This window comes from Chenopodium album, chromosome 21, assembly GCF_948465745.1.
Source record: "Chenopodium album chromosome 21, dcCheAlbu1.1, whole genome shotgun sequence".
In the NCBI taxonomy this organism is placed as follows: Eukaryota; Viridiplantae; Streptophyta; class Magnoliopsida; order Caryophyllales; family Amaranthaceae; genus Chenopodium; species Chenopodium album.
The window spans coordinates 269,953-283,638 of NC_137854.1; the positions used below are offsets into that span (position 1 = coordinate 269,953).

The 13,686-nt window shown below is 37.8% G+C and overlaps 3 protein-coding genes across 3 annotated transcripts; 1 reads left to right on the forward strand and 2 right to left on the reverse strand.

The window, feature by feature from the left end:
• Positions 1 to 4,374: 4,374 nt before the first annotated feature.
• Positions 4,375 to 8,057, forward strand: LOC145601352 (protein RTE1-HOMOLOG-like). The gene is made up of 3 exons (XM_081657357.1): positions 4,375 to 4,519; positions 6,591 to 6,867; positions 7,482 to 8,057. The coding sequence occupies exons 2-3, from the start codon at positions 6,601 to 6,603 to the stop codon at positions 7,905 to 7,907; spliced, it is 693 nt and encodes a 230-aa protein (XP_081513483.1). The 5' UTR covers positions 4,375 to 4,519; positions 6,591 to 6,600; the 3' UTR covers positions 7,908 to 8,057.
• Positions 8,058 to 10,364: 2,307 nt separating this feature from the next.
• Positions 10,365 to 11,093, reverse strand: LOC145602562 (uncharacterized). The gene is made up of 2 exons (XM_081658750.1): positions 11,078 to 11,093; positions 10,365 to 10,990 (listed from the first exon to the last, which is right to left on the reverse strand). The coding sequence occupies exons 1-2, from the start codon at positions 11,091 to 11,093 to the stop codon at positions 10,365 to 10,367; spliced, it is 642 nt and encodes a 213-aa protein (XP_081514876.1).
• Positions 11,094 to 11,846: 753 nt separating this feature from the next.
• LOC145602564 (protein FAR1-RELATED SEQUENCE 5-like) lies at positions 11,847 to 12,875 on the reverse strand. Its single transcript, XM_081658752.1, has one exon. It carries the CDS (start codon positions 12,873 to 12,875, stop codon positions 11,847 to 11,849), a length of 1,029 nt encoding a protein of 342 aa, XP_081514878.1.
• Between the last annotated feature and the right edge of the window lie 811 nt (positions 12,876 to 13,686).

The window sequence follows — 13,686 nt, forward strand, 5'->3', positions numbered from 1 at the left end:
CTTTTGCTAACCGGCCAACTTATTAACACAAACTCTCACTTTTAATGTTGGGCATTTGTTAGAACGACTATTTTATCAAATGCCACTAAGTATTTACAAAATTTACCAAATGTCATTGGGTTTTTCAAAATTCACCAAATGCCACTGGCGTGCCATTAATGAGCTCTGGCCATTATCTATCCAATACTGCAATTTTTAATTCACCAAATGTCATTGACAACTTTTGATTTATCATGAAATGCAATTACTGATATAAATTATTACACAATATACCTTAGACTTAATGAGTTATAATGGATAGTTAGTTTCACCTTTTTTTTGAATATTTTTAGGTTAAACTAGTCGTTACACCCAATTTGATTGCTTGATTCTATTAGGTTTTTAATATTAGTATATGTTACTATATCATAATTAATATATACCTATTACTAAAGATATTATTGGACAAATTTTGCGTTAGCAAATGTGCATTCAAATAGTTACTTCAATAATTATATAATTTCACATTGGCTCATACATGTTTTGGTCAAAGCAAGTGAGATATTGGCGAGGAAAACATGATTGTAACACCCCTCATTGGTTGCTTTAAAAGAATTTAATTTATTACTCGTACCAACAAGATGAATCTTACTTTTAAAGAGCTCATGTGCTAAGATACTTCTCATTCAAACGTGATTAGTGTGCATGAGTAAGGACAAAATGCGCCGAAAGGACTTGTGCTGGTCTGTGCGGACAATTGATAGCCCTTAATGCTCATTTCGTGACAATAAGCCTCACCCCGATTTGGGTCAGGGTCTTACAATGTTATTTTTTGTTTGCTTTTGGGTTTAAAATTTTACTAGATGCAAAGAGTATATATGTACTACAATAATTATTTTTACCACAATTATGTTTGCATGTGTTTTCAAATATAAAGAATTAAACATACACACAATGATGATTAGAAAATTGTTTTTTAAAAATGATGATTAGAAATTTGTTACTTGTATGATGTATGAAATAATTTGGAGGAAGGTAGAATAAGAAGATTACCCGATTTCTCACTTTGATAGACATGAGTTGTTTATCAAATGGAAAAATTGTAATTAAATAAAAAAAACACTATTCACGAACGTTTATGACAACATATAACGTTCATACATGGTTTCATGGTTTCAAACGGCATTATATGACCCTGAGATGTAACCCTTGGGGTCTCGAGGCTTTTCGCCACCGGGCCCCGAAACCTCAAAATTTCCTCAAAAAACGTGGATTATAGCCCTCAATTTTGTAATTTTTTGACCTTCTTTTGCCTGGAACTAAAAATTGCCAAGATGTTTACCATGGTCCCTAATACCCTCCAGGAGTAAAATTGGGTCGATGAACCATCCAATATGCTCATAAACGGTCACTTTACCCGTTCTCAACTTGCAGTGATTTCGTACACTCAAGCCTACCACGGACGTTTATGACAACATATAATGATCATATATGGTTTCAAACGGCATTATATGACCCCAAAATGTAACCCTTAGAGATTCAAGTCTTTTCGCCACCGTGCCCCGAAACCTCAAAATTTTCTCAAAAAACGTGGATTATAGCCTTCAATTTTGTAATTTTTTGACCTTTTTACGCCTGTAAATAAAAATTACCAAGATGTTAACCATGGTCCCTAATACCCTCAAAGAGTCCAATTGGGTCGGTAGAACCATCCAATATGCTCTTAAACGATCATTTTACCCGTTCACAACTTGCAGTGATTTCTTAAACTCAAGTCTATCACGAGCGTTTATGACAGCATATATGATCATATGTGGTTTCAAACGGAATTATATGACCCCGAGATGTATCCCCTTAAGGTCTCAAGGTTTTTCGCCACCGCACCCCAAAACCTCAAAATTCCTCAAAAAGCGTGGATTATAGCCTTCAATTTTGTAATATTTTTGACCTTTTTTCGTCCGGAAATAAAAATTACTGAGATGTTCACCACGGTCCCTAATGTCCTCCGGGAGTCAAATTGAGTCGGTAGAACCATCCAATATGCCCTTAAACGGTCATTTTACCCGTTCACAATTTGCATAGATTTCTTAAACTCAATCCTACCACTGACGTTTATGACAACATATAATGATTATATATGGTTTCAAAAGACATTATATAACCCCAAGACGTATCCCTTAGGGTTTCAAGGTTTTTTGCCACCGGGCCTCAAAACTTCAAATTTTCCTCAAAAGCGTGAATTATAGCCTTTAATTTTGTAATTTTTTGACCTTCTTTTTGCCCGGAACTAAAAATTGCAAAGATATTTACCATGGTCCCTATTATCCTCTGGGAGTATAATTGGGTCTGTGGAGCCATCCAATATGCTCTTAAACGATCATTTTACCCGTTCACAACTTGTAGTGATTTCGTAAACTCAAGCCTACCACGGACGTTTATGACAGCATATAATGACCATATATGGTTTCAAACGGCATTATAAGACCCCGAGATGTATCCCTTAGGGTTTCAAGGCTTTTCGCCATCATGCCCCGAAACCTTAAAATTTCATCAAAAAAACGTGGATTATAGCCTTCAATTTTGTAATTTTTTTGACCTTTTTCGCCCGTAAATAAAAATTACCGAGATGTTAGCCATGGTCCCTAATACCCTCCAAGATTCAAATTGGGTCAGTGAAACCTTCCAATATGCTCTGAAAAGGTCATTTTACCCGTTCACAACTTATAGTGATTTCGTAAACTCAAGCTTACCATGGACGTTTATGACAACATATAATGATCATATTTGGTTTCATACGGAATTATATGACCCCGAGATGTATCCCTTAGGGTCTCAAGGATTTTCGCCACCGGGCCCCGAAACCTCAAAATTCCTAAAAAAGCGTGAATTATAGCCTTTAATTTTGTAATTTTTTGACCTTTTTTCGTCCTGAAATAAAAATTGTCGAGAAGTTTACCATGGTCCCTAATATCCTCCGGAAGTCAAATTGAGTCGGTGGAACCATCCAATATGCCCTTAAACGATCATTTTACCCGTTCACAATTTGCAGTGATTTCGTAAACTCAAGCCTACCACGGACGATTACGACAACATATAATGACCATATATGGTTTTAAACGACATTATATGACCCCGAGATGTATCCCTTAGGGTTTCAAGGGTTTTCGTCACCGTGTCCCGAAACCTCAAAATTTCCTCAAAAAACGTGGATTATAGCCTTCAATTTTGTAATTTTTTGACCTTTTTTGCCCGTAAATAAAAATTACCAAGATGTTAACCATGGTCTCTAATACCTTCCAAGAGTCCAATTGGGTTAGTGGAACCATCCAATATGCCCTTAAACGATCATTTTACCCGTTCACAACTTGTAGTGATTTCGTAAACTCAAGCATACCACGGACGTTTATGACAATATATACTGATCATATGTGGTTTCAAACGAAATTATATGACCCCGAAATGTAACCTTTAGGGATTCAAGGCTTTTCGCCACCGTGCCCCGAAACCTCAAAATTTCCTCAAAAAATGTGGATTATAGCTTTCAATTTTGTAATTTTTTGACCTTTTTTTGCCCGTAAATAAAAATTACCGAGATGTTAACCATGGTCCTTAATACCCTCCAATAGTCCAAATGGGCCGGTAGAATCATCCAATATGCCCTTAAATGATCATTTTACCCGTTCACAACTTGCAACGATTTCTTAAACTCAAGTCTACCACGGATATTTATGACAACTTCTAATGATCATATATGGTTTCAAACGGCATTATATAACCCCGAGATGTATCCCTTAGGGTTTCAAGGTTTTTTACCATCGGGCCCCAAAACCCCAAATTTTCCTCAAAAAGCGTGGATTATTATAGTCTTCAATTTTGTAATTTTTAGACATTTTTTCGCCCGGAAACAAAAATTGCCGAGATGTTTACCGTGGTCCTTAAAACCCTCCGGGTGTCCAATTGGATCGGTGGAACCATTCAATATGCCCTTAAACGGTCATTTTACCCGTTCACAACTTGCATTGATTTTGTAAACTCAAGTATACCACGTACGTTTATGACAACATATAATGATCATATATGGTTTCAAACGGCATCATATGACCCCGAGATATATCTCCTAAGGTCTCAACACTTTTTACCATCGGGCTCCGAAATCTCGAAATTTCCTAAAAAAATGTGGATTATAGACTTTTCTCGTCGAGGTAAAACTCCATCCCAGCACATTAGTCCTAGTCTAGGTAAACAACACAAATTTGCCACAGCCCTCCAAAATTACAAATTTGCCATGCCTCTTCAAAATTACAAATTTGCCATTAGATAATCATAAAATGTTTGTCAATACCTTTCAAAAAAAAAAAAAAACAAAAAAATGTTTGTCAATAAGATCAACCATTCAACGGAGGCTCCCCCACATCCCCCACCCCACCAAAATAAAAAGGAGGGCAGTATCAGCAGCCAAGCATTTTTCCTCCCATTAAAGTGTGGGTGTCTCCGTCAAAGTCAGCAGCGGCAAGGCCATCAGCTTCGTCACGGACTCAAGGTAACTTATTCTTTGTTGTGTTCTTTAACCTTCTTCTTAATTAACTCATGATATTAATTCAATTGCTTAAATTTCAAAATTAGGGTTTCCTTCGACCTGATGATTTACTCCTTTGTCCAATTAAGTCACCTTCTCTTAGATGCATTTCATTTGTATGACATATCTTTAATCTTTATCATCATTATCCCACTATATGCAGCTATCGATCAACTATGAGTTCTATAGTTGAACTTTGATAATGAAATACTACGTAATTCGGGGAATAGAACAGTGAAATTGTTGAAAAGGAAATTTTAATTTCAATGTTAGAACCCAGGATAGACTCGAATGACTCTGGAGTCTGAAATTTTGGTTCAAAAAGTCTTTGCAAGGTATGAACTAATATAGATTGAGGCAGACGTTGATGCTTCATTTGACGGGTCGATTTCCTCTGTAGCTCAATTTGTTAATTAGCTTGTTCCTATTTGTTTCGGCCTTCCGCTGTAGAGATTACATAGTTTGCGGCCTGTGGGATTAGATAGATGTTTCTCATAATAGGACCTACACTATGCTTGTGAGGGGAGGAGTGGAGATGGAACGAGTGTGCTTCGTTTTTCCTTCCAAATATTTCTGATAGTGGAAGAATTTGGTATTTTAAAGGGAAGGAAAATGGATCTTCCAATTCTTTCCCATCCCTTTTTCCATTAAAGAAAATTTAAACACCTTACTCTTGCTCCTCTTCCTCTGCCTTCAAATTCTATCATCTAAACACACTATTGCTGTGTATATGTATGGTAGCTGTACCTTTTTCTCCCCTTTCTAATGCTTACCAAGTTTATCATAAGGAAAAACAGGAGTTGTATATCTCTTGAGCAATTGAGCATGATAGGAGAAGCTGCTCTAGTGCACAAAAGATAGAACAGGAGTCGAAACGTATGAGTATTAAGTTCTTGTACCTTGCATTTCCTGTGAGGTAACTTCTACAGTTCTGCTGATGCAATTTGGGGAGGGGGGGGGGATTTCCTGGTGTATATCCTTTTTGCCAGCTGTTCTAGTTATTCTTTTCTCTACCTGAAATAAAATAACTACGTAGCTGCTGTTTTTTTTCACTCAATCCATCATAATTGAGCATACAAATGGGGATATATTAAAATAATAAAATGTGTACTGAATGAACATGAGAAACTTTAATTTTGTTTGTGACAAATGGGGATAATTTTGTTTGTGACAGACGAGATTACATAAAAGTGGTAGATTGGATGTATTCTCAATATAATGATATTAGGTTCTTACATAATAAATTACACTACTAACTCACTAAGATTATCTTTATGTGGGGCTAGCTTATAGGCATGTATGGGAAAAGAACCCAAAAATATATTTCAACAAAAATTGACTCTGTTGGAAGCCAACTGATGTGATTGTTGATTTTCTCGTGGAAAGGAGTAAAGGACCTGCCTTCTTTCTGAACAAAGCTTAGGCTAGCTTATGCAGTATGCCTTATCAATCTCGGTAGTTAAATGTCCTTGAATATGCATGTGACTGCCTTGCGGAGCAGCGCTATGTCATTGAAATTAACTATTTCCTATGTCTATTAGACTATTATGCTCCCTATTCACTTATGGAACAATTATTATAGAAAAAGAAAACTGGAAGATAGGTAGGACTGGGTCCAACATTTATCTTAAGTGAAGAGAAAGATCCCTGTATGCAGAATGGGAAGAGTATTTTGTGACATTTCAGTAAGGTAAATTGGAACTTAATGTTGGGACTGATGGAGAACTTCTTGGAGCCAGAAGGAAAATCTTGTATAGGTATTTTTTTCTCCTGACAGAATCTTGAGTCATTGCAGTGATTTTAACTTGCACTGGAGTTTATACTCTGAGTTATGGATATTGGTGTTAAGTTGTTAACCCTTAATTACCTTTTCATTTAGTATCCTGGGAAGCTTGCTTAATTACTGCTGTATATGACTCCTCCTTTGGTATCATATAGAAATATTACCTTTGGATTGTTTGACCTTTTTGATTTTCTTACAATGATGAAGAATGTAGTCAGCATACGATGACAAGTTTTCATAATTTTTATACAGCTTTTTTTCAATGGCCACAATTATGGACACAGAAGGACAGCAAATGATTTGTGAAAGTTCTTCACAGGCCATACAAATTGACCCTAAACGAGCTCGATTTCCTTTCTGTATCGTATGGACGCCTCTTCCTGTTATTTCATGGTTGATTCCTTTTATTGGTCATATTGGCATTTGCAGAGAGGATGGCGTAATTTTGGACTTTGCAGGCCCCAACTATGTATGTGTCGACAACTTTTCCTTCGGCTCAGTGACTCGATACCTACAGATAGATGCAAAGGTATGCTCTTAGCCTCTTACAAACATAATCTCGCCTTTTTGAAAAAAAATTAATTTAAAACAGTTGCTGCCTCCAACAAATTAACTTATTAGCATTTACTAGTGAAGCAGAAACTAGTAAGTAGTAACAAACTACATTCAGGCCAAAATCACGAACCAAAGTTATATACAACTTCATGCCTATTTTGATAAATTAGAAGAGGATAGGGGCAAACCTAAATCTCTTTCTCTTGTAATTGCTAGCTTGCTGCATCACTTACCAAGCTCTGGAGTTGATTTTCTTGCCATACAGGGTATATGCCTCAAATATGAGGCTAGGACTCTATGAGCATTGTATGCAGAATTGCAGTACATGATAGTTTAAGGAGATCTTGAAAAATGTATCTAATATACATCTATTTGGTGATTTGCCTTGCCTGCCAATGGGAGGCCATCCTTATACACATTATGTTATACTTAATTATTAGTGCTAGCTTGGTGAGTGAATCTGGATGGACCATCTGCATAATTTACTTAACTTGGAATCTTATTTACTAATACTACTCAAAGTTTTCTACATATATTACTTATGATAATAAAGTTACACATGTACTGATTGTTTTAAATTTTATTCAGCTATGCCGTGCAATTTCCTTCTTGGCTTCCCGTAGAAATGGAGATCCACAGGATCCAAATGAATCTGAGGGAGAGATTTTTACTTGGGATGATGCACTTCGAAAAAGCACACTAGAATTCCAACACCATTCGTACAATATCTTGACTTGCAACTGTCACTCTTTTGTGGCAAACAATCTAAACCGCCTAGGTTTCAATGGTGGCAGGTGGAATGTGGTTAGTCTTGCAGTACTGATTCTCTTGAAAGGTCGGTGGGTGGACAGAGGTTCCATCATAAAATCTTACTTGCCCTTTCTTATTGTATTTCCTTTGGGTCTTGTTCTTGGAGGCTGGTCTTTTCTGAAATTTTGGGCTATGTTTATGATTATCCTTGTTGGTTGGTTTTTTATTGGATCATATTGTTTTAAGGCTTTAATCCAGTTGTGAAACTTAATACTTGTATTTTTGTACCTGAACATTCTGTCAAGTTCTTGTTTATATTGTTAAATTTACAGAAACGACCATGTCATTGAGGAAAATTTTTCACTAGTTAATGCTATGTGAGAACTGTGTGTGAAAGAAAGACATTCCAATTCATACTACTGCTGATTTACGTGTATTTTAATTCCCTAGGGCAAGAAAACCTTGTGCATACACCTTATACGAAGTAGCTTCATACTACTATTATTGAAACATTCGAAAGAGAGATTGACTTCCACAGAGTTGTGCAATTATGCGCATGTACCCATATACGGGGCATGGCCATCACCTGTCTATTATCTCTTCTGGATTAGAATGGAATTGTATATAAATTTGTATGAGAAATCAATGTTCATTGACTCATTCCCATGGTATCGAGAATGAGCACCTTCTAGTTGTGAAGTTGGATAATATTTACAGAGAAAAACAAGAATTGGATCCGATGAAGATCCATTATTAAGACATACAGAGTTTGTCAAAATAAAAATAAAAAAAAACTGTTGAAAAAATAAAGACATACGGAGTAAAAATGTTTCTATTACACTTCCCAAATGATGGTTATGGTGGAATTTGTTAAATACACCCGGTGCACTACAATTAATTATGGCGTACAATAAATTACGAGTACGTAGTAGAGTAACTTTTTCCTTAGAAGTTTACTCGTACCAAATTGGGGATGAGAAATCTGGCAAAAAGTGAACTGCTATTTGACGCCCGCAAATTACTCAAAACACCCGCAAAATTACAACGAAATTACCACTCTACCCTTGAACCACTCTACCCTAAACCATTCTCTTCAACTCCCTTCAAACCAAAAAAACAAAAAACCACCACCACTTTCACCAACACCCAACCCCCTTACCACCACCACCACAAGCACCCAAAAACACCACCGGAGAACCGCCAAGATGCCGAGGACGAAGAACGTCGGACGGTCGAGGGAGGAAGACGGCGTGCCGGAGGAGCAGGTTCGTTTTTTTTTAACGCTTGACCGAATCGCCCAAAATAGGCGGTTTAACCATGGTCAAATCGCTCAAGATATCCAGTTTGACCACGGTAAACCGCCCAGTGAAAACGGTTTGACCATGGCCAAACCGGATTCCCTGGGCGGTTTGACCGTGGTCGAAACGGATTTCATGGGCGTTTTGACCATGGTCAAACCGCCCAGGAAATCCGGTTTGGCCACGGTCAACCGTTTTCACTGGGCGGCTTGACCATGGTCAAACCGAATATCTTGAGCGGTTTGAGCACTGGAATTTAAATTATTATTTTTTTTAAATTTAAATTTATACTAATAATATATTTGTTTATTAATTGTTTAGTTTAATTTTAATATTTGTTTAGTAAAAAAAAAATATTTATTTGAAGTTCACGTTTTATGTATAATTTAAAAAAATATTAATTATATATATTTGTTTAATTTAAGTTCACGTTTTATGTATAAGAAATTAAATAATATGTTCGTATATGTTTAGCTTTATTAATTATATGTTTAGGAAAAAAATGATATTGTATATGTTTGTTTTTTTATATGTGTAGCTTTATTAAATTTATGTTTAGAAATAAAATAATGTATTTGTGTATTTGAATTTTAAAATAATTAGGTGTATGTTTAGATAATCAACTAATATAGTTTTATATTTTACGTTGAGTTTAATTAATATATTTGGTAAATTTTAGTTTATATATTAATAGCATTATATTTAGGAAATTAGATAAAAAAAAGTAATTGCATTTATATTTCTATATATATTATATTTAGGACGTCCCGAGGACCACTTACATGGGCTGTATACAGTGTCGGGACATCGTCGAGCCGTATAACCCAGACAGGGTCTTACGGCAACTTGGTCACGTGCAGGGGATACCGCTCCCTGGTTTTGTCCCTGACGAGGCGTATAGACCTGCTAATGTCCGGTCGTACAGCGTCACTTTTCGGGGTCAGGTCTTATGGAAGAAGTTCGGTCCTGGGAGCTGCTGTCTCAGCTTGCATGTCCATCCACCTCTACTAGATGAGATTCCCACATGCTCACCTGACTATTTGCCATGGTTTTTTACGTACTCCCATCCTCGGCTTATCTGCGATACTGCGGAACTAGCCCCTCCGACAGTTCCAGAGAGGACGAACACTGATTAAGTAAGTATTTTATGAAGTGTATCATTGTATTATTTTATTATTGTACAAAATATTATACGTTATGATTATTTGCTTTGTATTGTGCAGTGGATGGGTCGTTCCATGCATGTGATTCGGCGATTCATTGCAGACACGGGCGGTGAGGTCACCCCAACAGTGGTTGAGGCCCAGGAGCTTATTGCGGCGTGGGATGCAATGATGAGAATGTAATAGAATTTAATGTAATTTTTAATTATAACTAAAATTGTAATTAAAAACTAATTAGAACTGGAATTTAAATTGCGTTTTTAATTACAAGTAGAATTTCTATTAATATTATGCCATGTTGCTATCCTACTTGCATATCGTAGGTCCCAATCTTGGACGCTAAATTCACGAACGTCATACCAAAATCCGGCTATTGGGGGAACAGGGAAATTAGGAGACATTTGCAACCGCACGTAGTGATAGTTCCCCACCGTTAGTAGTGCAAGCTCCCTACTCGGGCCCGTGGAAGTGGACGGGGCACTCCACGGTAACACAGTGATGCATGGATACACACCTACACCATTTATGCCTGTACCGAATAGCATAATGACAGCGTTGAACAGATTTGCAATCGGGAACAAGTCTTGAAACACTGCCATCCAATGGTCGCCTGTGCACCTACCACCAGTCCACGTGATACGACGAACCTCATTTTCCAATTGATCACCGTAAATGTACGAGTAGACATTAGGATGCCTGGTTATCTCATTCGCAATCACAGTCCTGGCCAATATCCATTCCTCCTGGTTACCCCAAAAGAATTCTGCAACACAACGAAATCCGCAGTTGCCATCACCGATAGGGTCTACCCATCCTTCCAAATACGGCAACATGACATTTGGAAACCAATCGACGTACAAAAACTCGTCGATGTTCATCTGATTACCTGTAAATACATCATCAACGCATTAATTACATATTCGCCATTCATTACGTAATGTACAAAAATATTAATAATAATAACAATTTATACCAGGTGACGTCCTCATGTTTACAGATTCATTTGATATTCCACGACCGGAGTTGGATGTAGAACGACCCCTGCTTCTACCACGACTTCACCCACGAGCACGACCACGACTACGACTGCTCGGAATGTGCTCGAACCCACTTGCATCCCGTCTAGTAGACAAGGACCACTGCTGGCCTTGTGGTCGACCCCTGGTTGTCTCGTTTATCTCAGGTTCTTCGTAATCTCCTTCTTCAGGGTGAAGCTCCGCAAACAACACTCGGTTCACACTCCGCACAAAACCGGGGTCGCGTTGTAGAACCTCATCAACTAGGGATCTAAATTGCGCAGTGTCCTGTTCCGACTCATCAGCAAAAGTATGAATGCCTACACCATCCCCAATGACGAGAGTCTTCCAAAAAGGATGGACCTGATCCAAATATAAACCCGTGCCACCCTGAATCGAGGTATATATGGTACAAGCACATGGTAGGTCGTGTGTCATCAACAACGTACAACCACATCGCTCGTACACATCATCAGATAACTCTCTCATCCTGGTCACCTCCTGCTTCAGAATTTTGAGACCGTGGAAGGACATATGGCCACTGAGATTGTGCAACGGCATGCCCCTATACTCCACTCCAATTCGTCGTCTGGAGTCCTCCAAATGATGACGAATTCCAATAAGTAGACCCTCTGTGGCGCGGTGCACACGACTGAATATTGAATCCAACGACCCTCTGGAACTACCGAGCCATTGTTTAAGCACAGAATGTTGGCTCTCTACCCTTCACGTGTTCACGTTGCCAAAGTGCAACACCTGATTCGTCCATGCCAGGATAAACTTCTCCTTGTGTACAAGCCAAGTTTTTTCCACATAATCCACAACGGTACGCCATGATCTTCCCCAAGTATCCCTCATTTGACGCAACTCAAATTCATACTCAGCCTCAGTTGTTGCATTCATGAGTTTTGACCACCTCCCATTTCTAAATTTCTCAGCTAACACCATATCTTTCTTACACAAATGGTATACCTTGGCCAACACATCTTTGTTGATATGCCATCTACATAACAAGTGAGCTGTGTCTGGGAATACCTCTTTCACCGCCTTCAACAGTCCCAACTCTCGATCAGTTAGAATCGCAGTAGGAGTCACTTCAAAACCCATATACAGCTTCAATTTCTCCAACACCCACTTGTAACTCTCATAAGACTCTGTCTTCATTAAAGCATACCCGATCAAAAAGTTTTGGTTTGTCGGTGTGACCCCAACAATCTCGAAGAACGCCATGTTGTACCTGTTTGTCTTGTATGTGGAATCCATCCCTATGACATGTGGATAAGTCCGCAACATATTCGCCATCTCTGGATGTGCCATAAAGGCATGGGTGACAACACGTGTGTCGGGGTCAGCAGCTACCCAACTAACGTACTTGTGCTCGTTGGCCAAGTGAAGGAACTGGTTTACGACATCTCTCCCTTCACTATCATCAACCCTTAAACGACTTCTGAAATTGTAGATGTGCCTCATGTTAGGGTTCTCATTGGGATACGCATCTTTCACAGCTGTCATTATGTTACTAGGTTTTGCACATGCTGAACTCATTTGTCGAACCAATTGATTCGCAGCCAGACTTAAACCACTCACTTGTCGATGACCCTCTCGATAAACCATCATAGGGTGGTTGTGCATGCCATGCAAACCAGATACAGGAATTATTTGCCACCCAAGATCATCTACCACACATGTGATCTTGATCCGAAAAGGACATTTGATACCCTTTCTTTTTGTGTTTTTTCGTACAGCATTCTCCATATCCCTGTCTTCGGCTGTATTTCTATGGGCACGATCGCACTTCAGATACTTGACCGGTCGACCATCTCGTTGTGTCTTATACGAAGACTTTGTAAGGAAAAAGCCGCAACCAATAGAGATGTTTTGAGCCCATTCAAAGGCCTCTTCAAAAGTTGGGAACATCGTTGACGTTATAAAGACTGCACTGTAGTCAACTCCATCACCCCCATAATCCGGCAATGACGCCTAAACAAAGAAATAACATGAAATTTAGCATAATAACCATGATAATAATGGAAATAAAAAACATAATAATCACAACAATGATCACAACTTAATTCTACTTATCATAAAAATAACAATAATAGTAGTAGAAATAATAACAATAATAATAATAATAATAATAATAATAATAATAATAGAAATAATAATAATAATAATAGAAATAATAATAATAGAAATAATAATAATAATAGTAATAATAATAATAATAGAAATAATAATAATAGAAATAATAATAATAGAAATAATAATAATAATAATAATAATAGTAATTAAAGCAAAGATTTTTTTTTTAAAAAAAAAGTACAAAACCGCCCGAGAAAACCGGTTTGACCATGGTCAAAACGCCCAGGAAAAGCGGTTTGACCATGGTCAAAACGCCCAGAAAAAGCGGTTTGACCATGGTCAAAACGCCCAGAAAAAGCGGTTTGACCATGGTCAAACCGCCTAGAAAACCCGTTTTGACCACCGTAAAACCGGTTGTCCTAGGCGGTTTGACCATGGTCAAACCGCTTTTCCTGGGCGTTTTGACCATGGTCAAACCGGTTTT

Coding starts and splice junctions, on each gene's coding strand:
- LOC145601352 (XM_081657357.1), top strand. CDS start 6,601: ATGGCCACAATTATGGACACAGAAGGACAGCAAATGATTTGTGAAAGT. Junction 6,868..7,481: donor ACCTACAGATAGATGCAAAG/GTATGCTCTTAG, acceptor AATTTTATTCAG/CTATGCCGTGCAATTTCCTT.
- LOC145602564 (XM_081658752.1), bottom strand. CDS start 12,875: ATGGAGAATGCTGTACGAAAAAACACAAAAAGAAAGGGTATCAAATGT.